At 44.6% G+C, this 25,357-nt stretch overlaps 2 protein-coding genes across 3 annotated transcripts in view; both read left to right on the top strand.

The window, feature by feature from the left end:
- Positions 1-16,032, top strand: part of zgc:123305 — a 30,277-nt gene extending 14,245 nt beyond the window's left edge. Inside the window, exons 6-21 of one of the 2 annotated variants that reach the window (XM_063215130.1) lie at positions 1,839-1,944; positions 2,782-3,413; positions 3,989-4,242; positions 4,598-4,691; positions 5,442-5,629; positions 6,296-6,389; positions 6,824-6,893; positions 9,008-9,100; positions 9,881-9,954; positions 10,361-10,532; positions 10,949-11,097; positions 11,829-11,915; positions 12,221-12,373; positions 12,904-13,018; positions 14,920-15,023; positions 15,315-16,032. In XM_063215130.1, the coding sequence (XP_063071200.1) occupies positions 1,839-1,944; positions 2,782-3,413; positions 3,989-4,242; positions 4,598-4,691; positions 5,442-5,629; positions 6,296-6,389; positions 6,824-6,893; positions 9,008-9,100; positions 9,881-9,954; positions 10,361-10,532; positions 10,949-11,097; positions 11,829-11,915; positions 12,221-12,373; positions 12,904-13,018; positions 14,920-15,023; positions 15,315-15,462 (2,533 nt within the window). In that variant the 3' untranslated portion in view covers positions 15,463-16,032. Of the gene's footprint in view, positions 1-1,835; positions 1,945-2,781; positions 3,414-3,988; positions 4,243-4,597; positions 4,692-5,441; positions 5,630-6,295; positions 6,390-6,823; positions 6,894-9,007; positions 9,101-9,880; positions 9,955-10,360; positions 10,533-10,948; positions 11,098-11,828; positions 11,916-12,220; positions 12,374-12,903; positions 13,019-14,919; positions 15,024-15,314 lie in introns of both variants that reach the window. The other variant, XM_063215129.1, reaches the window with a different exon arrangement.
- Positions 16,033-20,629: 4,597 nt separating this feature from the next.
- Positions 20,630-25,082, top strand: trim107 (tripartite motif containing 107). Its single transcript, XM_063216382.1, has 4 exons — positions 20,630-21,835; positions 22,545-22,685; positions 23,179-23,364; positions 24,012-25,082. The coding sequence occupies exons 1-4, from the start codon at positions 20,678-20,680 to the stop codon at positions 24,243-24,245; spliced, it is 1,719 nt and encodes a 572-aa protein (XP_063072452.1). The 5' UTR covers positions 20,630-20,677; the 3' UTR covers positions 24,246-25,082.
- Positions 25,083-25,357: the final 275 nt, after the last annotated feature.

Below are 25,357 nucleotides of genomic sequence, written 5' to 3'. Positions count from 1 at the left end.
AGGAGATGACATGACATTAGGTGGTGGAATTGTGTGGGTTTTATCCTCTTCTCGCCTCTCGGAAATCAGCGGATTGCCCCGTGCATAGTAAAAGGGAAAGTAAAAGTGATATCTATTTGTCAATGTTATCATGCAGCACACGGTGCACACAGCAAACTTCAACCTCTGCATTGTTAATCATGCAGTACACATAATCATGGTTTGTTGGAAAAATTAATAAAAAGGTCCATGCATAGTAAAAGGGAAAGTAAAAGTGATTTCCATGTGTCATTGTTATCACATAGTGTACACCAGTGGTTCTTAACCTGGGGTGCGGGCACCCCCTGGGGGTGCGCCAGAGATTTCAGGGGGTGCACGGAATTTTGTTTGTGTTGAGGTTGTGACCAAAACTTGGCTTGCGAACATTATAATTAGGCCCAATCAAAACCAAATGAACACATGTTTTATTCCCCATGTAAAGGCATTAAGATATTGATTAGTGTCTCAAGCAAGAATCATTGTAATTAATCACTTCAATCCTTTTTCAGTGCGTATACACGTGTAGAAGTTTGGGTTGGGGGTGCGCGGCTTGTCTTTGGTACAGGTAAGGGGGTGCGTTAAGAAAAAAAGGTTAAGAACCACTGGTGTAAACAGTGAACTTCAACCTCTGCATTGTTAATCATGTGTAAGCAGGAGGCAGCTATGACAAGGGTCATGCAGTTGTTCTACACATAATCATGACTTGTTGGAAAACTTGTTATACCTGCATGCCTTCCCCATACTTTTGTATGATGCAGTTTGTGTCCTCCTTTGTAAAGACTTGTGTGTGAATGTAACACTCTATAACAAACTGCCATAATGAGATATTTAGTAGTGGTGTGCATTGGCACTGCCCTCATGATTCGTTTACGATTCGGGAGGTTTCGATTCGATTCAATTGTACAATGCATTGCAATGCATTATTTCTACTGAAAGCAAAGCAAATGTTTCATCAGTCATGATGAGGCAATACAAGTAGTCAGATACTGAGCAATATTTTATTGGCTGTTTTCTGTATCAGTCTTGCAGTTTTCAATGCTTTGAAGTGCTTTTATTTAATTTAACATTCACTTGCTCCCGAAATATCCAAGGAAGTAATTGAAACTTAAACAATTTGCCGCATCGATTATGGAACTTGCCGCATTTAATTGAATTGTCCATGCCCCGCATTGTATTGCAGTGCATTGCTGAATCAATTATTGTTGACACCACTAATATTTAGCAACATTTAACAAACACTTAGGTAATGACAGGCTGCGTTTCCCAAAACACACAAAAATCTCAAAAGACACAAACTGCATCATACAAAAGTGTGGGGAAGGCATGCAGGTATAACGACTTTTAACTTTTCCAACAAGTCATGATTATGTGTAGAACAATTGCATGACCCTTGTCATCTTGTCTACAGTGGTGTGTTTTGGAACCGACCCTCTTCCTCCACACACACCATTAGCAAAACACAGTAGATCTAATGTTCTCCTCTCGCTTGTCTCTGGTTCACAGCAGTGTGTTCCTGAGTCCACCCTCCTCTACTGTAATGTAATGTAATGTAATGTAATGTAATGTTTAAAGGTTCTACAGTTTCTGTATGTAATATAATCTCTTGTCTCTTGTCTCCACAGCAGTGTGTTCCTGAGTCGGCCCTCCTCGACTGTAATGTAACGTAATGTAATGTTTAGTTTCTATGTAATCTCTTGTCTCTGGTCCACAGCAGTGTGTTCCTGAGTGGACCCTCCTCGACTGTAATGTAATGTAATGTAATGTAATGTAATGTTTAGTTTCTGTATGTAGTATGATCTCTTGTCTCTGCTCCACAGCAGTGTGTTCCTGAGTCGGCCCTCCTCCCCCAAGAGTGACTCTGAGCTGCTGGTCAGACAGGAGTCTCTGGGGCCGCAGATGCAGTGGTGCTGGGGGGGCTTCCCAAAGGTACACACACACACACACACACACACACACACACACACACACACACACACACACACACACACACACACACACACACACACACACACACACACACACACACACACACACACAGGGCCGCAGGTGCAGTGGTGCTGTACACACACACACACACACACACACACACACACACACACACACACACACACACACACACACACACACACACACACACACACACACACACACACACACACACACACACACACACACACACAGGCCCGCAGATGCAGTGGTGCTGGGGGGGGGCTTCCCAAAGGTGTACACACACACACACACACACACACACACACACACACACACACACACACACACACACACACACACACACACACACACACACACACACACACACACACACACACACCAAAAAGACTCAAAAGCACAAGTGCACCTACTCACATATACAGCACTTAACAGTAGGATCCCACCACGGCTCATGTATTTTTTGTCTGCATTTCCTGTTTCCTTTATCAGTACCTTCCTCTTGCTTCAGCATCCGTAGCTTCGGCAGAGCAGCAAGTTTTGCTCAGTCATACAGTGAAATCGCATTGTTTAGATAGCAGTCATTGGACTGTCCTTCTGAAGCTTGACCAATTTTGTCGTAATTATGTGCATTAGAGTGATTCTCACAAAACTTACAACAAAAGTTTGGACAACTTTGACAGCAAGTTTTTAAAAAAAAATAAAAATAAAATACAATTACATTTCTATTTAAAACGTTACATTGAAATGTAGAGGGAATCTTGGTTATCTGTAGATACATTAACCCTTTCCTTTCCTCTTGTGCCCCCTCCACAGGTATGTCCTTCTGAGAGGTCCTCTGCGGACTCCCAGCGCACCCCGACCTCCCCCATCACCCCCTCCGAAAACTCCCACTTCCGCACCATCCAGCGGCAGGACTCCTTTGACCTGGGCTGCCCAGACCCCTCCGCACCCCCGGCTATCGCCTCCTCCTCCAACTCCTCCTCCACCGCCAGTGGCTCTCCAGTCACCCTGATCAGGCCACAGCCCCGCACCCCCCTCACGGACTCCCACCCCACCAACTCTGCCTTTTCCTTCATCACCCACTCCACCCCCCAGAGCCCAGACGCCCACCAGCCCCAGCCCCAGTGCCTCCTGCCCAGCCCACCCCAGGTGGAGACCCTTACGTCTGGGGAGGAGGTGCAGCAGCAGACCTCCCCCTCCTCCTCCGCCTCCCCCACCGTCTCCCCCTGCCTCCTCCAGTCTGCTCCGGGGTCTCCGGAGGACCCGACCGACTTGGAGCCCACGGACCACAGTGGAGCGACCTCCTCTGACAACGGCGGTCACTCCTCCTCTACCACCATAAGCAGCTCCAGCTGCTCCAGTTTGCACAATGTGGAGCTCACGTTGGACAGCGTGGACGTTGTGGGCAGCACCCCGACATCCAGTTTCTCCCCGGAGACTGTAGGGTAGGTCTGCACAATATATCGTATTATTATTGTGATATCAATATTACTGTCAAACAATAGCAAATTTCATAATATTGATTTGAAACAATATTTTTGTCATTTGTCTATACTTCCAAAAGGTGGTAGGTTACACTAAGCACAATGTATGCCCCTCCACTTGAGCCATTACGAACACAAACAAAGCAGACTTGCTACCCAACACTCAACACCACTGTGTGTTTCTCCATGGCCCTCCACTCCAACTGCTGAAGGGAGGCGAGATTGTGAATTGTTTAGCACAATTCATTTGTCTTTTAAAGAAATATTGTAACTTAAGTTGTGATAGGCCATCGCTCATCTGTTTAGAAGGTGCAGGATTCAGTAAAAAGTTCTGTGTAAAAAGAAGACAATCCGCACACTTCAGGTCTATTTTTGTGCAAAGACGCTTTACTTGACAAGTAAAGCTTCTTTGCACAAAAATAGACTTGAAGTGTGTGTATTGTCTTCTTTTTATAAAGAAATATTGTAAAAAAAATATTGTGATATCAATATTGACTGAAATAATCGTGATCTTGATTTTTCTCCTAATGGAGCAGCCCTACCGTGGAGCTGGATGCTGGGGAAGGAGAAGGGCCCAGTAGCTCTCCGGATGCAGACAGCGGCATAGAGCCCTGTGCCGAGGGATTGGAGGAGGACGAGCTGAGGGGGGGCTCTCGGCGAACGCCCACCAATCAGGAGGAAGAATGCCCAGGACGGGCGGAGAGCGGCGAGGATTTGGGCCAATCGGAGGAGCGTCCCGGCTCCGCAGGGTCTGGCTCCAAATCGTCAGATGGCCAGGGCAAGAAGAAAGGTGTGTGTGTGTGAGAAGTGATGTGCTTTCTCATTTTGTGGAGTGAAGACTGTGTTCCCAGATGGGCTTACCTCTTCTGTATTTTAATTCAGGTAGCAGAAACTATCTTCGGAGTGTGAATAATTTTGCTCCAAGTTAAAGTGAAAGCCCATGTCTCCAAATATAATATGTTTATTTTTTGCTCTAAAAGAAGCTCTTAAAAAAGGGCGGTTGTCTTGTATTCAGGATCGTCTTCTAATTTGGGGCTACACAGTAAATGAAGAACCAATAGCACCCACATCCATGTTGAAATGAATACCTGGGACTGCTGTTGCTAATTGGTGTTTATTGTCCCTCCTGCCCTGCCGTACTGTAGGTAAGCGCAGTCAGCACCTGGGCCCCTCTGATATCTACCTGGATGACCTCACCAAGCTGGACCCTGAGGTTGCGGCTCTCTACTTCCCAAAGAGGTGAGATGATGGCACACACTACTGACAAGCACATCTGTTTTCACGACATGTTGCGAGATGTTTTAAAATACAATGGACTTTGGTAGAAGTAGTGGCTTGTGTGATGCTGCTCGCTTATTGACTGTAAGATCTCCTTTCCTTTCTTTTCCTGCTCATCTCTACATCCTTATCCTCATCCTCATCTGCATTCTCATCCAAAATCTCATCTCCTCTACTCTCCTCGTCTGCTCATTTCTCATCTCCTCTCCTCTCCTCTCCTATCCTCCCCTCTCCTCTCCTCTCCTTTTTCCTCTCCTCTCCTCTCCTCTCCTCTCCTCTCCTTTTCCTCTCCTCTTCTCTCCTCTCCTCTCCTCTCCTCTCCTCTCCTTTTTCCTCTCCTCTCCTCTCCTCTCCTCTCCTTTCCTCTCCTCTCCTTTTTCCTCTCCTCTCCTCTCCTCTCCTCTCCTCTCCACTTCCTTCTCCTCTCCTCTCCTCTCCTCTCCTCTCCTCTCCACTTCCTACTCCTCCATCCCTCTCCTCTTCTCTCCTCTCTCCTCTCCTCTCCTCTCCTCTCCTCTCCTCTCCTCTCCTCTCTCCTCCCCTCTCCTCTCTCCTCCCCTCTCCTCTCCTCCCCTCTCCTCCCCTCTCCTCTCCTCTCCTATCCTCCCCTCTCCTATCCTCCCCTCTCCTCTCCTCTCCTCTCCTCTCCTCTCCTCTCCTCTCCTCTCCTCTCCTCTCCTCCCCTCTCCTCCCCTCTCCTCTCCTCTGTAGTGAGTCTGAGTTGGCCGGCAGGCCTGGTGCTGACCAGTCTCCCCAGTCTGGTAACCAGTCTCCCCAGTCTGTGGGCAGTGCCAACATGGACAGTGGTACTGAGTACCTGTCTGATGGACCTGCCGACACGCTGGATGTCACCATGTCCCTCTGCGGCAGAGACAAGGGCATGAGCCAGATCAACAAAGGTAATGGGCAGGTGCTGGAATTATGGATCAGTCACTACGTTTGCATGGTGTTTATAATTTCCGAATTAATAATGAAATAGTTCTGTTGAGTTTACTATGGTCTTTCCTTTAATTCCGAATTGAGAGGTGTTTACATGACGTTTTCAAAGCGGAATTAAGCTTCATTCAGAATTACATGTAGTTAATTTGGAATTAAATGTCTCATAAATGTAGCCATTGATGTTTTTTAGCAGATTAGTCTGGTTGGTACAACGACAGCTAATGCCATTATTGCATGAATGTTTTTTGTTTGTTTATTACTCTGTTGTCTAAGAAGCATATTCATTGCGTGTACATTAATTACAAAATTATTAAGTAATTTATTTCATGTATACAAGAGTGGGCTGTATCACCTGACATCTGCTACTAAAAAGCGTCAATGACCCTTTCATTATGGGAGCAAGTGTTTGGCAATGAAACTGTTTTGTTTGCATCTGAAATGTTTTGTTTTGTTTTATGTTTTATGGGCAAAAAGGCTTTTTGATATGACGTCAGACGCCTTCGATTCAGTGAACTTGAAGCAGTGAAAGTAGCATCTAATGGTGGCAACGGAATTTGTCTGACGTTATGGAGGTGGAGAACAAGTATGTAATGGAACATCATTTGTTCATTTCTCTCTTCCTGCAGAGAAGTTCATGGAGCACGTGGTCACTTTCCAGCAGTTTGTGAGCAACCCGGGGATCATCGATGACCCTAACCTCGTCATCTGCATCAACAACAAGTGAGCAGCAACCAAACACGACTCTCCTCTGATCCTGTAGTACAGGGGAGTGATAATAGTAGTTTGGGTTTGTCTTAAAACCCAAACAGGTTCATGTGATATGAAAGGTAGTCGTTCAAAGGAGTAGATAAATGAAGACCTGAGGGTCGAAACATGCTTTTGTTATTAAATTCACCACAGAAGACAAGCAGTGTTGCAGAGTTTATTTATTCTACTTGGATATATGAAAGTTAGTCCACACAATAGACAGTCTTTGCAGTTTACCAGCAGAGTACATATAGTTAGATTAGTCCTATTCAGGCGTCTATTATGAACATTGCTACAGTGTAAAATAAATGGTGAAATAGTGAAAAGCAATATAAAATGGTGTAAAATGAAGTACTCTTGAGAAGAAAAAAGTAATCCTAACATGGGTTTATATTGTTATTCTCCAGGTACTACAACTGGGCTGTGGCTGCTCCCATGATCCTCTCTATGCAGGCCTTTCAGAGGAGACTTCCCAAGGTAGGCCTTTCACATGTGCAGCACACACCAGTACAGCTGGGCAATATGTAAGGGATAATGTATTGTCCACACGTGACTATAGGAAAATACTTCCCGACGGGGCGAATAACACCCCCCGACGCCAACGGCAGAGGGTAGTTATTCCGCCCCGAAGGGAAATATTTTTCGATAGTCACGTGTGGACAATACATTATCCCGCTTATTATACAGCCTTTACCAACATTAGAAAGCATAAATAGTTAACCAGTAGTTTATATTAGCAGGTTTATTGCCCTTTTATAGCGTGCGCAAAGAAAGATAGTTCGTGGAATGCTCAATTTAAAAAGGTTACCAAGCAACAGAGTTTGGCTACTTTCTAACTTGTTACAGCCACGTTACGCTTCAAATTGTTTGCAGGCTGCCTTGTTCACTGCGCGATATCCACTAAACTCGGGTTCATAACAGGATATATTTTTTGTCTAATCGGCGACAGGCTATTCCAGAAAAAAAGCATAGACTTGGCAACCCAAGCACTGCTGTGCGCCCTGACCATCAATGTCGATCCTGCTACAGGCAGAGCACTGTGCGCCGGATGGCTGGCTGGAAGAGGCAACTTCTAGCCTACAGAGTACACGGTCAACGAACTCCTCACTTGTACAAAAATAAAAAATAGGCTAGGCCTACTAGTGTTAATAAAAGATGTCACGACAGCGGCCGGAGGACAGCGACAGTTTGCTTTCTTGGAACGGCAGCACTCGGACATGAGGGGTTGCTGATGAAATCTTGATGGGCTACCACTCGGCCTTTGTTATTATTAGCTTCATCACCAGGATGAGACATAACTGTTAAAATTAGTCGCTGAATGAGACTAGTGTTGTTGTAATTCGGAGACGTTTGGGAAGTGGCTTGTTAACAGAGCATCAGTGGGCTACCGGCAACGTTCGTTAATCGCGCTGCTGCCTCACTATTACAAAAGTCCGAAGGCAAGACATATCAGTGAATATATGACCGATCTACTTGCGGAGTGATCTCTGAAGTGACCAGACTCGTTGCCATTGGCAGCGGTCATTATATAGTGGGCATTACAGAAAAGTAGTGACCACCGAACCTTGGGGCCGCCCATTGAAAATGAATGGGAGCCCTCGCACCATTCTAGTGTGCCGTATCATAAGACGATATGTCGTTATCGTGATAAAAAAATTGTCTATCTTGCCCTTTGTCCTCTATCGTTTATATTGTGATCAACTAATTTTATCAATTTAATACAATTTATTGTCATTAAATTACATATGTTGTCACTACACACACTCTAAGCTCATGCAACAGTAAAAATAAGAATAAAAGGATTAATTTTAAAGAAATGTGGTTTTGCGACACGTCAAAATAAAGAGGAAAATAAGAGAATACCGGTGACTGAAAACAGACCTAATTGTGGTATATTGTGATATATATCGTTATCGTGATATAAAGTAAATCATATCGTGATATAGGTTTTTTTTTCCATATCCCCAGCCCTACACACCAGGGGCTTTCAACCTGGCTCTGATCAATATGAAGTTCTACCAGCTTCTAATGCAAAATATTTATGGAATTTAGCAGCCAATAATGTTTTACCAGCATTAGGCTTGTGGCCGTTGCCAATTTCCATTCCTGGTACGCACAAATCCTACACATCCAGGGCTCTAAATTAACACCAGCCAAATGGTTGGTGGTCGCTGGTGAAATTTCAGTTTGGCTGATAGTAAAGACCAACTTACCAGTCACTTTGACCCATTGATTAGCGAGTGTGTGTTTGGCTACTACGATTAATATCTACCAGCCATTTTTGAGCCATTTGAAGGCCTCTACTCACCCATTGCAAGCATGCGGCTATGCTATCTGGTCGTTAGCCCTCATTCTTGCCTCTTTGATGTCAAATTCACACTGATATTCTTAACTTGCTCCCTAAGTCTTCTGATATTCTTAACTTGCTCCCTAAGTCTTCTTTAATGCCTGTCATTGTTATCAGTGGCCTCAAGTCATGGTGTGTGTGTGTGTGTGTGTGTGTGTCTGTGTGTGTCTGTGTGTGTCTGTGCGTGTGTGTGTGTGTGTGTGTGTGTGTGTGTGTGTGTGTGTGTGTGTGTGTGTGTCTGCAGAGCACAGTGGAAAAGCTGGTGAAGGATAAGATGCCAAAGAAGTCTGGAGGCTGGTGGTTCTCCTGGCGCAGGAAGGACATGAACTCCAGCGAGGTACACAGACACTGCCAGAGGCTGTATTTGTGCGTGCACGTACACGTGCGCATGCATACAAGCTGTTGTTCATGAACAGTCATTGTGTTCGTACTAGATATAGGCACTAGTCAGGTATAGAGACACTGCCACCAAGACAATTGTAGAGGCTATCTATGCATCCCTGCTTTTGAAGATCCTGCTATCATACTGCGCATGTGCTGGTGTGTGTTTATGCCAGGGGTGGGGAACCTATGTTTCGAGGGCCGTTTGCGGCCCTTGAGGCCGTTTTATCCGGCCCCCGATATAGGTTTAGTGTTATGCAGCTTCACGTGAAATATGACATATTTTGTAAGGGAAATTTAGAAAATACATTTGCAATACAATTAAGTTATATTCAGGAGACCAAGAGAAGGTGGGCTCTGTTTTAAAGCCAGCTGCCTTCAATATAGACCTAAAGTGAAGGAAGAAATCCTGGTTTGTGTTCGTAATACGGCCCTCGGATGAATTTGAAGTGGCCCCTTGAATGAAAAAGTTTCCCCACCCCTGGTTTATGCGATGGTGCTGCTTTGTGGTTCACAGTACGCCATCCTTCTTCCATTTTATTTTGTTTATGCAAAACTGACATTTGAATTGGCATTTACTTTTCTCCCTTTTTTAACATTTGGCCTCTTCCTTATTGTCTCCCCCCTCTCCTTCTGTGCCTCCCTCAATATCTCTCTCTTTCTGTGCTTGTTTCTCCCTCTCCTTTGTCTGTCTGTCTCTCCTTTTGTGTCCTTTCTCCCTCTCCTCTGTCTACAGCGGGCGGACTCCAAGACTGAGCAGCACGCACAGACTGATGCAACAGACCCCCTGTCTGCTCCCTCCACCTCAAGGTCAGTCCAGTGCTAGTAGCATCCAATGTGAATCCATGACAACGATATACAATAAATGCGTTAAAATATCCTGTCTGTCTATCTCTCTATGTCCTCCAGGCAGGCTTCAGAAGTTAATGATAACAATGATCTTCAATAAATGTTATTACATTAAATTACATTACATTTAACTGACGCTTTTTTATATATCCAAAGCGACTTACAGTTATTTTGATACTGGGTATTGGTTACAGGCCCTGGAGCAATGTGGGCTCAATGGCACCTCAGCCATGGATGAAGATGCTGGTAAGGGTGGGATTTGAACCTGTAACCCTCTGATCTACAGGCTAGCGATCTGACCATTGAGCCATGGCTGTCCCGAAACGATGTTTCAAACAATGTTTTAAATCTGTTCTGTGTCCCCCAGGCAGGCTTCAGAGGAGTCCGTGCAGTCCAGTACAGAGAGGAGGCCCTCTGTGACTCCAGGCACCCCAACCCGCTCCGCAGGCGCCCCGCTCACCCCCACCCTCACCCTCACCACGGAGCAGTGCATCAGCCAGATGTACCGCAAGTCCCTCCGCCTCACCTCACACCAAATAGTACGTAGTGTTTTTCAGACGCTTTTATGCAAAACTGTTTGCTTTACGGTACATTTGATTACTGGTAATGGTTTTGTTATGTTTGTAGTCTGAGGGAGCTAAAGGGAAAATGAGTCTATCCAAAAAAAAATTTTTTTAAATCTTTTTTTTATATGGATACGGTAGGGAACTCGTTTGCTACATGACTGCCCCGGGTTCGATTCAGGCCTGGGTACTTTGCCGATCCCTCCCCGTCTCCCTCTCCCCACTCGCTTCCTGGCAACTTCTTCACAGTCCCATCAAATAAAGGCAAAAAGCCCCCCAAAAAAGAAAAAGGATATGCATCATCGTTATTTGTGGGATGTAGATGGGATGGGGTTGTTTTTACATTGGCAGTTTTGCCGAGTCACTCATGATGAGTCGTGGTGTTTTTTCAGGAGCAGCTGAACCTGCGTGAGGGGGCCAATAAGGTGGTGTTCAGCGTGACGACTCAATACCAAGGCACCTGCCGGTGTGAGGCCGCCATCTACCTGTGGAACTGGGACGACCGAGTCATCATCTCAGACATCGATGGCACAATCACTAAGTCAGTACATAGCACGCGTGTGTGTGTATGCACTATGTGTGTGTGCAGAGTTGTATAAAGTAGAAGTAAGAACTCTTACAGATGTAACAACAATAGTAGTATGGTTTCAATTATGTGATTATCACACTAACAGTGTTGTAATTACACCTGTTAGACTAGAAGTAAGAACTCTTACAGATATAACAACAATAATAGTATGATATTACATGGTTTCAATTATGTGATTATCACACTAACAGTGTTGTAATTACACCTGTTAGACTACTTCTACTTTATACAACTGTACGTGTGTGCGTGTGTGTGTGTGTGTGAGAGAGAGACTGAGCGCAGTTACATGTGAGTGATTTTCTGATATTTAACAGAATGGGGACAGTATTCGGTTAAGTTTTAAGCAGGAACCATGTAAATTCATCCATTCATTCTGAATGTGGCCGTGTTCTGGGCATATTTCAGATCACTGCAGAACACTGTTCCATACATATAGACGGTGTTCCGGAACTTATTTCAAACCTAATACTGGCAATATTCTATTTGAAACCGGAATGCTCCGTGCGTTTAACTGCTGCCACCTTTTATGGGCAAAATATAAGTTAGTTTGGAGAAGCAGACTGTTTTTTATTAAACAGAGACTTCTGCTTCCAACCTGTAGGCTTACCAAAGACAAAACTTGAAGCACTTTAAAATGTGTAAATATTTAAAAACACAGACTCTCTCTTCTCTTCTGCATTTAGGTCTGATGCCCTTGGGCACATTCTACCTCAGCTGGGCAAAGACTGGACACATCATGGCATTGCCAAACTGTACCACAAAATTCACAAGTAGGTTGTCATCCACAATGAGGCATCATACAGTAGTACTTGAGAAACTGAGGTTGAATTGTCGAAAGTTAAGACTACACAAAGACAAAACATGTTGTCTCCTCTCCTCTCTTTGTCTCTCCTCTCTTTGTCTCTCCTCTCCTCTCCTCTCCTCACCTCACCTCACCTCACCTCACCTCACCTCACCTCACCTCACCTCACCTCACCTCACCTCTCCTCACCTCACCTCTCCTCTCCTCTCCTCTCCTCTCCTCTCCTCTCCTCTCTTTGTCTCTCCTCTCCTCTCCTCTCCTCTCCTCTTATAGGAATGGCTATAAGTTCCTGTACTGCTCTGCGAGGGCCATTGGCATGTCGGCCATTACTAAGGGCTACCTGCAGTGGGTGAATGATGAGGGGGTGGTGCTTCCCAAGGGGCCAGTACTGTTGGCTCCAAGCAGTCTCTTCTCCGCTCTGCACAGGTACACACACACACACACACACACACACACACACACACACACACACACACACACACACACACACACACACACACACACACACACACACACACACACACACACACACACACACGCACAATATGTGTGATATGTTCGGATTAAGCAATAATTCCTGGTTTCCAATTGATAAATAAAATAAAATGCATTTAACCACATCAGGACGCCAACCTTGTCACCACATTTAGGAAAAAAATATGGGGAAAAAACGTATAAAAGTCTTGCCATTTATTCTGTATTTTTCTTCTATTTTGGCTGTTCCCAATTACAACCTTGAGCCATGTCCCCTTGTTAAAAGATCTGAAAAATTATCATTTGAAAAAAATGAATGTATCATTTTGTTAACCATTCCAATGTTCGTTTTGATTGTTCCAGGCGTTTTTTTTTTCACAGAAGGGAAAAGCAGTGGCTCGATGCTCTTGCTTTTCATGTTTAGATCATCTACATCTTGTTTATATATCGTGCTTGTTCCCGTTTCCTGTGTTCTCCTCTAGAGAGGTAATTGAGAAGAAGCCAGAGGTGTTTAAGATCGCGTGCCTGAACGACATCAGGTACCTGTTCAACCCCCAACAACGGCCCTTCTACGCTGCCTTTGGCAACCGCACCAACGTGAGTTCCCATCTGCTGTCAATTGCTACGTTTACATGAGACATTTAATTCCAAATTAACTCACTTTAATTCTGAATAAAGCTTAATTCCGCTCTGAAAACGTCATGTAAACACTTCTTAATTCGGAATTAAATGAGGGATCAAAGTAAATTCAAGAGAATTAATTCTGAATTATTAACTCTGAATTAAAATCGTCATGTAAACGTAATGAATATCTCTAAACGATATGCTCCTGCATTAACGCAATGGAATAGAGATGTGTAGAGTTGTGTGGCATGCATGAGCGCTGCTCAATGGCAAGTGCAATTCTCAAGTAGCATGTTTACTTAGACGTCATGTTGTCAAAAGAGAAGAGTGCGCTTGACTTCTCAGTGGATATTGACCTTTCATTTCGAGCCATAAAAAATCTGTTGCTCACAGCTACACTTATTTTGACTACCACCCTGAATGAATGAGAATCCTCACAAACAAAAAGCCATATAATGTTGTACAATTTGTCTACAGTTAACTATACTATACAGTTATGCATCTCTTTTTTTTTGGTGGGGTGGGGTTCTTGCCTTTCTTGGACAGGACAGCAATGGGAGGGAGACACTGGGAGGATCAGGAAATACCCTTGGGCTGGAATAGAACCAGGGGGTGCATCCCAATATGTGACCTTGCCTCCTCCACTTGTGCTTGTCTCCTCGTCCCGCCTCCTGGCTCCTCCTCCGTGGAGAAAACGATAAAGTTTCCCAGCTGTCAGCCTCGCCACAACAACTTTTGAGGGACTGTTTTTCATTCACCATCCCAATTGCAAATGAGAAAAAGACTTTACAATTGAGCTTTTGCAAGATATTGAAATATAATGCTGTTGTCAGTGATGTCATCATGACGAGAAGCAAGTGGAGGAGGCAAGGTCGCATATTAAAACGCACTCATGGTCAATGCACTAGGGTCAAAGACGTCTTTGTCATTCAGTGTTACGGACACCTTCCGCCGACTGTAACTGCAAAAAAAACATGATTTTTAAATTGTTTCAAGTGAATGGATGACAGCCGAGGCTTTCATGAATTCCCTGTAACAATAAATAAATAAAAAGAGTCATGTTTTTTACAGTTACAGTCAGCAGAAGGCATCTGTTGCACTGAATGACAATGCCATTTTGCACGTCTTTGACCCTAGACGATTGAGCCACTGCCAGACCATGCGTGCATCTTTTAACCCATTGACGTCTAAGGCACCTGCAAAAAAGGGTGCTGAATGCCTGAGCCCTTTTTAAGATAAGCTGCCCTCAGCCTATAGAAACCTAAATATCTCAACTTCTGAAGCACATAAAAATATGCACTATGTTGCATTTAACCCATTGATGCCTGATGTTGCGTTGCGCAACATTGGCCCTGGCGCCTGGAGCGTCATTACGCAACATTCAGGCTCATGAGATTTGAGACAACTTTATTAAAAATCTCTGTTTGTTTGAGATGAATGAACACATTCTAATGAAAGATGAGGGTCTTAGCGTTAAAATGCAACTTAGAGCATATGTACTTCAGAAGCTGAGATATTTAGGTTTTTATAGGCTGAGGGCAGCTTTTCTTAAAAAGGGCTCAGGCATTCAGCACCCTTTTTTGCAGGTGCCTTAGGCATCAATGGGGTAAACGCTATGACCCTCATCTTTCATTAGAATGTGTTCATTCATCTCAAACAAACAGAGATTTTTAATTAAGTTGTCTCAAATCTCATGAACCTGAATGTTCAGTGAACATCAGGCATCAATGGGTTATTGTGTGTGTGTGTGTGTGTGTGTGTGTGTGTGTGTGTGTGTGTGTGTGTGTGTGTGTGTGTGTGTGTGTATGTGTATGTGTATGTGTGTGTGTGTGTGTGTGTGTGTGTGTGTGTGTGTGTGTGTGATCTTTGTGCAGGATGCATACGCATACAAGGAGGTTGGAGTTTCGAAGACCCGCATCTTCACTGTGAACCCGAAGGGGGAGCTGATTCGCGAGGAGAGCAAAGGGAACAAATCCTCGTGAGTAACTGATACTGTGCACATTTTTGACCCCTGCCTTGCATTCCCTGTACTCTATTTAAAACTTCTCACAATTTCTCACTTTGAAGTGCGTGCGTGCATGCGTTCGTGCGCATGAATCAAAAACACATGTATCTGTACTATGAAATGTACACGTTTGTGTGTGTGTGTGTGCGTGTGCGTGTGCGTGTGCGTGTGCGTGTGCGTGTGTTGTGGGAGTGCCTAGGCAAATAAAGACGTATTGTGTGTTTTTACGTGCGTGTTAACACCCCTATGTTTGGTCTTGTGCAGGTATGCTCACCTGAGCGAGCTGGTGGAGCACGTTTTCCCCCTCATCTGCCGCAACACGAGCTCCTCCGCCTCCTTCCACTACCCAGAGTACAGCCAGTTCGCCTACTGGAGGGAACCACTGCCCTCTGTGGACCTGGAGTCCGTTTAAGAGCCCTCCTGTCCCTCCTGCCTCTCAAACTGCCACCAAGCACCCCCCCCCCCCTTCTCCTTTCCATAGATATGAACACTAGGTACCACACTCCTTTGCATTGGAAAGAATGGCTGAAGTCAGATTGCCTCCATGTTTAGCCTGCCGTATAACGCTGCCATCAATTGGTGATAAGGCGATACACACATTGTCCTGTAGGTGGCGGTAAAACTATATCTATGAAAAAACACATGAATACCGTACCAAGATGGCAGTGCCCTGGGTTGGCCCACGCCAAAAGCCTGCACATGGCATCTAGAATTAATATATATGCTGCCTTTCAAACAGCTGCCTCTCCCCCCAGTGCAGTCCTGTGGTGCCCCAAAACAATACAATACAATCTCTCTCTCTCTCTCTCTCTCTCTCTCTCTCTCTCTCTCTCTCTCTCTCTCTCTCTCTCTCTCTCTCTCTCTCTCTCTCTCTCTCAGCCTCACATCTGGGGTTGATAACTCAAATGATACTCTGCTGTTCTGTGGCACTCATTTCCCTATGTACACAAAGTCTTCCTTTATCACTACCCCCCTTCTTGCCCCCCCCCCCCTCTCTCTCTCTCACACACACACACACACACACACACACACACACACACACACACACACACACACACACACACACACACACACACACACACACTTGTCATTGATACTCTAACTGCCTTACAATGGGATAAACATATCTGGGTAGGGTTATTTGTATGTGTTGCAACCAAAATAGACTTCATTTTGTTGTTTTTTAACGAACGTTTGGAAAAGAAAAGAAGAGAAAACACTCCTACTCCTGTAGAAACAGAAATACATGAGAAAGGGCTAAACAGGAAGTAGAAATGCTGATTGTCATGATGATGTTTGGAACAGACCCATCCCAGCATGCCTTAGACATAACGACACGGTTGTTGTGCAACACAGAAACGGTCCCCAACGCCTTTGTCTCATCAGATGTGCTTGAGTTTTCCCACCCTCTTTGCCATGACCTTGTTACTGTGACTGTTATAAGGTACAATCATTTATTTATGATTTGCTATTGTTGAAAAAAACATCTGCTGACAGTAATGGAATCTGTGGAACACCTGGGGCATTTTCCTATTCCAAAAAAGTGGTTTAGTTACCCAGCTAAGTTAACCCTGAGTGAGTGTGTACGTAAGTCTCCTAATAGAAGAGACTTAGAGGTGTATTATTCAATCAAAACAAAACCACTGGCCTCTTCTATTACAAGATTTACCACCTCCTCAGAGTTTAACACAGAGAGGTAAGAGATTATCTCATTATCTAACCGCCTTGTGATGCGAGCCAAGATATCATTGGCATTGGAATTGTTATTCAATATCTCGCAAAAGCACAATTCAAAGGTCATTTTCTCATTTGCAGTCGGGATGTTGAATGGGGAAAGGTCCTCCAAAAGTTGTTGTGCCCAAGCTGAAAGCGGGGAAACGATTGTTTTCTGGGTCGTCAGTGAGGCACAAGCTCACAAACACAAGGTAAGGACGGCAGGTTAGGTAATGAGATGAACTCTCTTACCCTACTTTGTGGAATACCCCACTGCACATCAGTTGATCAAAGTGTTTTAAAGATCTGACTTTGTGAATGTAATACGATGTTTTAAAGTGTCTGGGTCTCTATAAGGTGGAGTAGCATGCAAGCACAAATGGTTGTTTTTTTTTTTTCATTTAAAGATGTGTATCTATCTACTGTGGTTTCATTTTTGTGAGGGTGGGAGGGATCGGGTGGGGTTTATTTATTTTTAATGAAAATGGTTGGTGACTTGAACCTGAAACTTGGACCAAAAGGGCTTTCTAGAACAGCTTCACCTTAAAGGGACAGTTTGGTCAATTTCAACATGCAGTTGTAATGCTCACACTACCCTGGACTTGTCAGTGCCTGAGATTTTTTTTTCTTCTTCTTCAGCCGTTTCCGAGATCCTGGTCATTGTAATGGGGGCAGCTCTTTGTTTACATTTCAAAAAAACATTTTTATTTATTCCCAAAAACATCCAAAAGGTTATAAAACATCAGTAGACAACTAGCAAACAGTAGTACCTTTTGGGAAAATATTTGGAGTTGGCCTATGTTTCATTTTTTAAAAATGTAAACAAACGCTGCCCCCATTAGAACTGCTCATATCTCGGAAAGGGCTGAGCCAAAAAATGTGGCATCACCAGGTACTGACAAGTCAAGGGTAGCGTGAGCAATACAACTGCATGTTGAAATTGACCAAACTGTCCCTTTAAGTTGTAGTGAATGAACGAGTTGTAGTGAGTGACTGAAAGATCGGGTTCGAGGTAGCAGAGCATTGCACAAGGTCAGCTTTGGTCCTCCTCTCAAATGATGTCACTTGAGTTGAGCACAGCGATGTTGTGTGTATTGCGGTCATTAATACCGGTATGTATCTCACTGACCAGATACTGTAAAAACAAATGGCACACAATGATATTGATAAGGAGTGCGTCTTAATATGCGACCTTGCCTCCTCCATTTGCCTCCTCCACTTGCTTCTCGTCATGATGTGACAACAGCATTATATTTCAATATCTTGCAAAAGCTCAATTGTAGAGTCTTTTTCTCTTTTGCAATTGGGATGGTGAATGAAAAACAGTCCCTCAAAAGTTGTTGTGGCTAGGCTGACGGCTGGGAAACTTTATCGTTTTCTCCACGGAGGAGGGGCCAGGAGGGGGGACGAGGAGACAAGCGCAAGTGGAGGAGGCAAGGTCGCATATTAAGACGCACTCAAGCTTATCATAAAAAGATGACTTCCTGGCCCCCACTTGAGGTGTTTTAATAAATTAGCTGGGTGATGGTGAGCTGGGAATCTACGGAGAGAGAGGTGTGCACACTTAAAATCCTTTTTGTTTTCTTTTATTTCATGGCTGGATTATGTTTCGTCGAAAACGTAATTCAGCCATGAAATAATAAAAGAAAGCAAAAAGGATTTTTCAAGTGTGCGGACCTCTTTCTCTCCGAAACTACAGTCAGCCTTTTGTCCTGCACCTTTTCCTGGGATGTGCGCAATCTTCACCTTCAACCGAGCCGAGAAGCTAGCATTCTGTGAATGGTGCACACAGCATCAATCCTAAACGCTAATTATTTGTCATTGTTGTGAAATGTCCCATTTTTGGTGTTTGCATTACATGCCTCTCCCTCGTGATTGTTATTGACTTGGTGTGTGTGTGTGTGTGTGTGTGTGTGTGTGTGTGTGTGTGTGTGTGTGTGTGTGTGTGTGTGTTCCTTCGCTTCGGCTGTTTTTGGGTGTGCTTGAGACATTCCAGGGTGAATATTGGAGAAATGTTACTGCCAAGTGTCCTACAGCAATGACTGTTTCTGCCAGACTACTTTGTAAAATGTGTAGACTTCCTATTTTAAACCAATAAATGGAGATTGTAAAGAAAGACACATGTTGGAGGTGTGATTTGCTTGCTGGTAATAAATATTCACATTTATACAAATTTAATCTGGCTAAATGTGTGCCATTGTGAAAAGTGTGTGATCTACATCAGTGGTTTTCAAACTGGGGGCCCAGGGGCCGTGAGGGGGTGCTAGGAGGGCTGCAGCAGGTCGGCAGTAAAAGTAGCCTATAGTAAAACAAAATATTTGAGTAAATTGAATTACTGAAGGTAACCAAAAAAAAGTAACAATATTCCCATTACATTACAGCACTGCCATAGAACATATCTGGTATCTTTTGCATCTGTGTCAGGGGCGTAAAGTATACCCCCGCAGCCCCCGCGAGGCAGGGGGGCCCATACGAGGCGGGGGGCCCACATGGGCCCTTGACTTGAAGAAACGAGCCCCCTCCACATGATATTAGGCCCTCTGTTTTTTATTCGGGGGCCCATTCTTGGTAGCTTGCAGGGGGGCCTGAAGTACTTGCGTTACTAACGCCAGTGATCTGTGTGTATATTAGTATAACAATTGATATTATTATTTTATGTGTCCCAGTGGGGCACTGCAGTAGCCATACATGCATCGTCACCATTTTCTTCAGTTTGTTATGGGTTTTGGTGGTGCACCTTGTGAAATGGGGTGCGCACCGAAAAAAAAACATTGTGCACGAGCCCTTTCAGGAGGGAATATCTGGAATAATATGGTGGCTTTACTGTTATGGACCCATACAAGAAAATCGGGGGGAAATTGATTCAAAAACAGTGGTTGATGCCTTCAGGTTGGCCTAATGGAATCTTATGCATTCGCAGTTTCCGTCGCTGCGAAGGGACTCCCTGCCTGTAAAAAGTGTTTGTCATCCCTTTGATCCGGTGTGAGGCAATAGATTGATGGGCTTGTTCTACGAGCTACACCTGCCGGACTGAGGAAGTGAAGGTGCCACGTCCGTGCGAAGATATCCACATACCGTGAGTCAAACAACAAAAATACTACATTTGACAACATTTTAAAATGCTACATTCGACATTTACTCTGCTCAATAATGTGAGATTTTGGCTTGCGTAGCCAGTGGTAAGTTATCCACAATAAGGCTACGATCGACATGTCCACGCCTGGTTCAAAATAGTTTTGTTGCACAAAAGCCAAAATACACGTTTTACGAGTGTAAAGTGTGTAAGCTGTATTCGCATTGAATGTGACCGCTTATTTATTTCGGCATTGGGTGGAAGTTGCACATGGTGCCTCTTTGAAGTCGGTCAGGAATATGAAACCGACGCTGGAGAGAAACGAAACTTAAAATGACGTGTCACGCGGGGAGTGGTAGGCCTAGCTTTCATGACTGGTTTGAGGTTTCATGCGTTTCATTTCTTAGCTCTACGTTTCATGCATGTGTCGTAAGCTATTATTTGGGCTAAATCTTGGAAGAAGCACAAAGTAACCCAATCATCATCAACACAATAAAACTTAATTAGATCTATAAGCTGTCCGGTAGACTATGTGCTGTGACAACCTGAATTCATATAATCCAGTGCCACATATTCCAAATTACCTGGTTTTACCTGTCTAATTCAACCAGGTGATCAGTCAACCAGGCAGTCACCTGGATGAATTGGACAGGTAAAATCAGGTAATTTTGAATAATTATGTAGCACTGAGTTGCCCTTCATTCTTTGTGATCACAAAGAATGATGAATGAATGAATGATGAATTTCAATATGAAATGGTCGACCTGTTGTTATTTCCTCCCTTCAGATTTCATTACTTGAACTTTTCCCTCCACTGCTGAGAATATAGCCTAGATGCACCATGGCCGACTGCTGCAGGATCGTGAACTCCTTAGACCTGGAATTAACTTGCCCAGTTTGCCGGGGCCTTTTCTCTGAACCGGTGACCCTACCGTGTGGCCACGCGTTTTGTAAAGCCTGCCTAAAGGAGTCTGCGACTCTCGTCAGCAGCGGCAATGGTGGACACTGCTGCCCCAAATGCAAAGAAAGTTTCCAGGGCCTCGGGAGCCTTCCAAAGAATGACATGCTTTGCAGAAAAGTAGAGGGCTACAAGCGCACTGCCGGAGACGGTGTATCCCTGCCTTCACAGAGAACACAGCGTCAGCATCAGGAAGAGGTTGGTCAGGAGACAACACAGCAGCAACAGCTGCAGCAGCAGCAAGATGGTCAGGGTGCAGAGACTCAGGCTGGAGACTGTTGCCCCGTCAACCCTGATCTTGCATCAGCTCAGACAACTCGGGCTGCAAATCAGGTAGCAGAGGTCTTGTCCTCTGTTCAACTGGAGGACACGGATGTTACAGCAAAGCTGAATCCCACCACACTGGCTTGTCACTCCACCGAGCCTGACCCAGCTTTGAAAAGGGAGGTTGATGAGGGTAGAATAAGGCTGTCTGGCTTGGTGGAAGAGCTGGAAGTCAAACTTGCCTGTGCAGCGAGTCTCTTACTCAAGGAGACCGAGAAGCAGTCCGAGGTCAGAACAGCTCACGGCGAGCTCTGGGAGAAGGTCAGTGTCCTGCTTCAGAAGATGGCCGACTTGATCGAGGCGTACCGCGAGACCGGAACGGAGCTGATCGAGGCCCAACTGAAGCCCATCGAAGACGACGTTGACGCCCGCGTCAGACACATCTCCGGCGTCCACTCCTGGCTCAAGGACGCGTGGCTTCAGGCGGACGCTCTTCTCAAGGAACGAGATGACGCCGCGTTTCGTCAGGGCCTCTCGGCAGTCGAGCCGCTGATCTCAGGCCTCGTGAAGGTTCCCCTGGAGAAGGAGAAGGAGAAGGAGGACGCTGCCGCACCAGCCACAGCCTCGGCCAGACAAGAGCAACAGCCAGAGGAGTGTGCTGGCCGCCCTCCTAACTTGGCATCCGTGTGCGCCGAGCTGGAGCGCCAGAACTCCCAGTTGCGGGCGGAGCTCAGTGCGGCCCAGAGGGATCTGCGAAGCATACTCAACCCCTCAGAGGTTCATAGCACTTTCTTTTCCTTTGCTTTTTAGCACTTCTGCACTATTACACTTTGGTACACCACCCCCCCCCCCACCCTACGCATACACATACTCATCAGACGGCTCTAATTTCACTACATGTTGCACATTGTACAACTCTATGCATGTGACAAAGTTTCTTTCTTTGCACTTTGCTTTAGCACTCTTGCAGTATTGCATTCCCCCCTTCGCTTTGGCGCTATTTCACCCCCCCCCCCACCACGACCACTCACTCACCCACTCACCCAGTTGCACCCATTCCCATCCCACCACCCACATATAATACACATACTAATCAGTACATTGCAGACGGCACTGATTTCACTGCATGTTTCACATTGTAAATCTATGCATGTGTATCAAATAAAGCTCCTTGAGTGCATCCCATTATCTAATCTCCCGTCCTCGACTTGTGTTGGCCTCGTGCTTGGTTGACGCCCCGCCACTGTGGATTAAATGATAGTTATAGTTTTCCAGCTGTTAGCCTAGGCACAATGACTTGTTGGGGGACTTTTCCCCATTCAACACAACTGATTGGAAATGAGAAAATGGCATTTGAATTGCTCTTTTGTGATATATTGCATTAAACTTCCATCATCAATGACCTCTTAGGACGTCGTCACAAGGCCACAAGCCCAAGGGAGAACGTAGATTACATATTGAAATGGACCCTTTTGTATCCTTGCAGGTGACCTTTGACCCGGAGACCCTGCACCCGAGCCTGGTGCTCTCGGAGGACCTGAAAAGTGTGTCGTACAGCGCCGCCAAGCAGCCCTACCCCCCGCACGCCAAACGCTTCACCAGCTTCATGCAGGTGCTCAGCTCACAGGTGTGTGCACATTTTGTGTGTGTGTGTGTGTGTGTGTGTGTGTGTGTGTGTGTGTGTGTGTGTGTGTGTGTGTGTGTGTGTGTGTGTGTGTGTGTGTAATGTATTTATTGTACATGTCTGTGTAAGTATGTTAGTGTTTTCTACTGCACACTGTATGCAGGTTTGCGTAAGAGAGTGGGTGTGTAAAATGTCTTTATCATTGTTCGTTTTTACTGAACATTGTGTGTGTGTGTGTGTGTGTGTGTGTGTGTGTGTGTGTGTGTGTGTGTGTGTGTGTGTGTGTGTGTGTGTGTGTGTGTGTGTGTGTGTGTGTGTGTGTGTGTGTGTAATTATTGTTATTATCCATATCAGTATGTTTAGTTTAACCTCACAATATGTTTAGTTTAACTTAACTTTGGGACTCTGATCAAGTGCAATTTCAATCATCTGTGTTAATGCCTGCTACATACAGTAGTTATTGTCAAAGGTACACTTCTGATTTTGACTTGATCAGGTGTTCGGCGAGTCGTTCGGAGTGGCCGGCGGGGAGCACTGCTGGGAGCTGGATCTGTCCGGGTGTCCCTCCTGGGTGGTGGGGGTGTGCTACGGCAGCGGGGGGCTGCCCCGCGTGGGCATGGCCAGCGCCCTGGAGAGCAGCGCGGGCTGCTGGTGCCTGATGTACTGCGACAACCTGCTGAGGGTGGGTATTGCAAAAATAAGTTTTGTCAGAGGACACGCTGAACTTCTTGGAAAAAAATGAATGTCTTTGGGTGCGCGATAAAAGGTATCAACTGAAAGGAAAGGAAAATCCGCACTCACAAACTAAGTCTCATTATTTATTTATATTACCACCATGTCCAAAAGCACTGATGAAGGCTTGTATTGATAGCCGAAACGCGTTTGCTTTTGGACATGGTGGTAATATAAATAAATAATGAGACTTAGTCTGTGAGTGCAGATTTTTCTTCTTTCTATTAAAAAAATAATAATATTGGCAACCGACAATTCAGGTGTGAGCACTGCAGATTTTAATGACGGCCGGAGAGTAGTTAAAACAGAACTTCACCGTCTCATCACTCAACCAACTCTGGGGAAACACAGACACACACATCCTTTTAAACAGAGTTCCTACCCCCACACAGAGAGGTGACACTGACAATTTTGTCTCTTCTTGGGAAGGTTTTTCACTAACAAAAGGGATTGTGTACCCTCTTCCTGGGCAATTAACTAATTAGTCACCTTCCTCTAGCTCAGATTACCCTCTAATCTTTTGGAAGTCAGGATGTATGCAACTTCATCTGCACCTTATTATCCATTTTTCACATAGAATGAAATGTTTCACTTCAGGTGTACGAGCAGAAGAAGCCCACGCAGCTCAAGCGCACCACCTCCGTGCGAGGGGTCCAGGTGCGCCTCAGCTTCGCCAAGCAGTCTGTGGCGTTCTATATGGTGAGCAGCATCGACGGCAAGAAGACACACCTGCACACCTCTGAGGTGATCGCCTTCACTGAGCCACTGCACCTGGCTGTGAGGATGATGTCAGGGCAGCCCAAGGCACGCATAACTTTATTAAGCTCGTAGCCCCCTTACCAGGCACTGTCCTGCCCCACTGGGACGTTGTAATAGAAAACAGAAAAAACTTAACTACCATAGTACTACAACACCACTATGACAGTACACAGGGCCTTTAGAAATGCGTTACGACTTGGTCATTGCCATTCTGGTAACAGTTAATTTATAATAATAAAAAAAACGAACTACCATAGTAGTACTACTACTACACCACTATGACAGTGCACATTCTGGTAACAGCTAATTTATAACAGCCCCAACTTAAGGGGTTAATACAGTGCTCAACATTTTGAATAATATTCCAGTAAGCACACAAGCCATTTTCAAAATATGCATAGACTAAATGTAATACATCGTCAGTTGAGCTTACAACAGAAAATCGAAATTAATAATACTTAAAAGGTATTTCTAAATTATGCATAGAATTTCTATGCAACATTTGTTGAGATTTCAACAGAAAAGTAAAGTTAATAATGTAAATAACAATAACAACAACAAAAATACATTTTTGCTAGATATCGGTGCATAAAGGAGTGCACACCCTTGTGAATACTGTGGATATTTTGTGTTGAAACTTTAGAAATATTGAAACTTAATGTTAAAAGGTGTGTAACCTACTCGTTTATGCTGGATGCCGTAAATGACAACTACTTTTCCTTGTCCTGAGTTCTTCACTGTGTCAGATTTGAAGGCATGGATTTGAACATGGTTGAAATGTTACTATATTTTGTGAAATTGTGCCACCAATGACAGTCAATTCTAATTGACAGTTTTTTGTTTTGATACCACATTGTGTAAGACTTTAAGTTGTTTCTTGAAATAATTCAATAAAGATGAAAAAAACTATTTGAGGTTGTTTTTTTTGGAGATGCGTATTTTTAAAAGCATTTTCGTGTTTTCGAGATTTCTTGTCTGTACAATTCTGATAATAGAAAGGAAAATGTATGCATTGCACACACACACCACTGCACTGACGTACGTAAGTGACAAAGTTCTCAAAAAATCTCTAAGTGGCACGCAGCCACACACTAAAATCAGAGAGCTACACTGGTATGAGCAAGCTTTCAGTCAAGACCTTCCTTGGCAAATAAAAGAAAGTTTTAGGTATGCAGACATTTTTA

The sequence above is a fragment of the Engraulis encrasicolus genome, chromosome 14, assembly GCF_034702125.1.
Source record: "Engraulis encrasicolus isolate BLACKSEA-1 chromosome 14, IST_EnEncr_1.0, whole genome shotgun sequence".
NCBI classification, from domain to species: Eukaryota; Metazoa; Chordata; class Actinopteri; order Clupeiformes; family Engraulidae; genus Engraulis; species Engraulis encrasicolus.
This window is presented reverse-complemented; position numbering and strand designations above follow the sequence as displayed.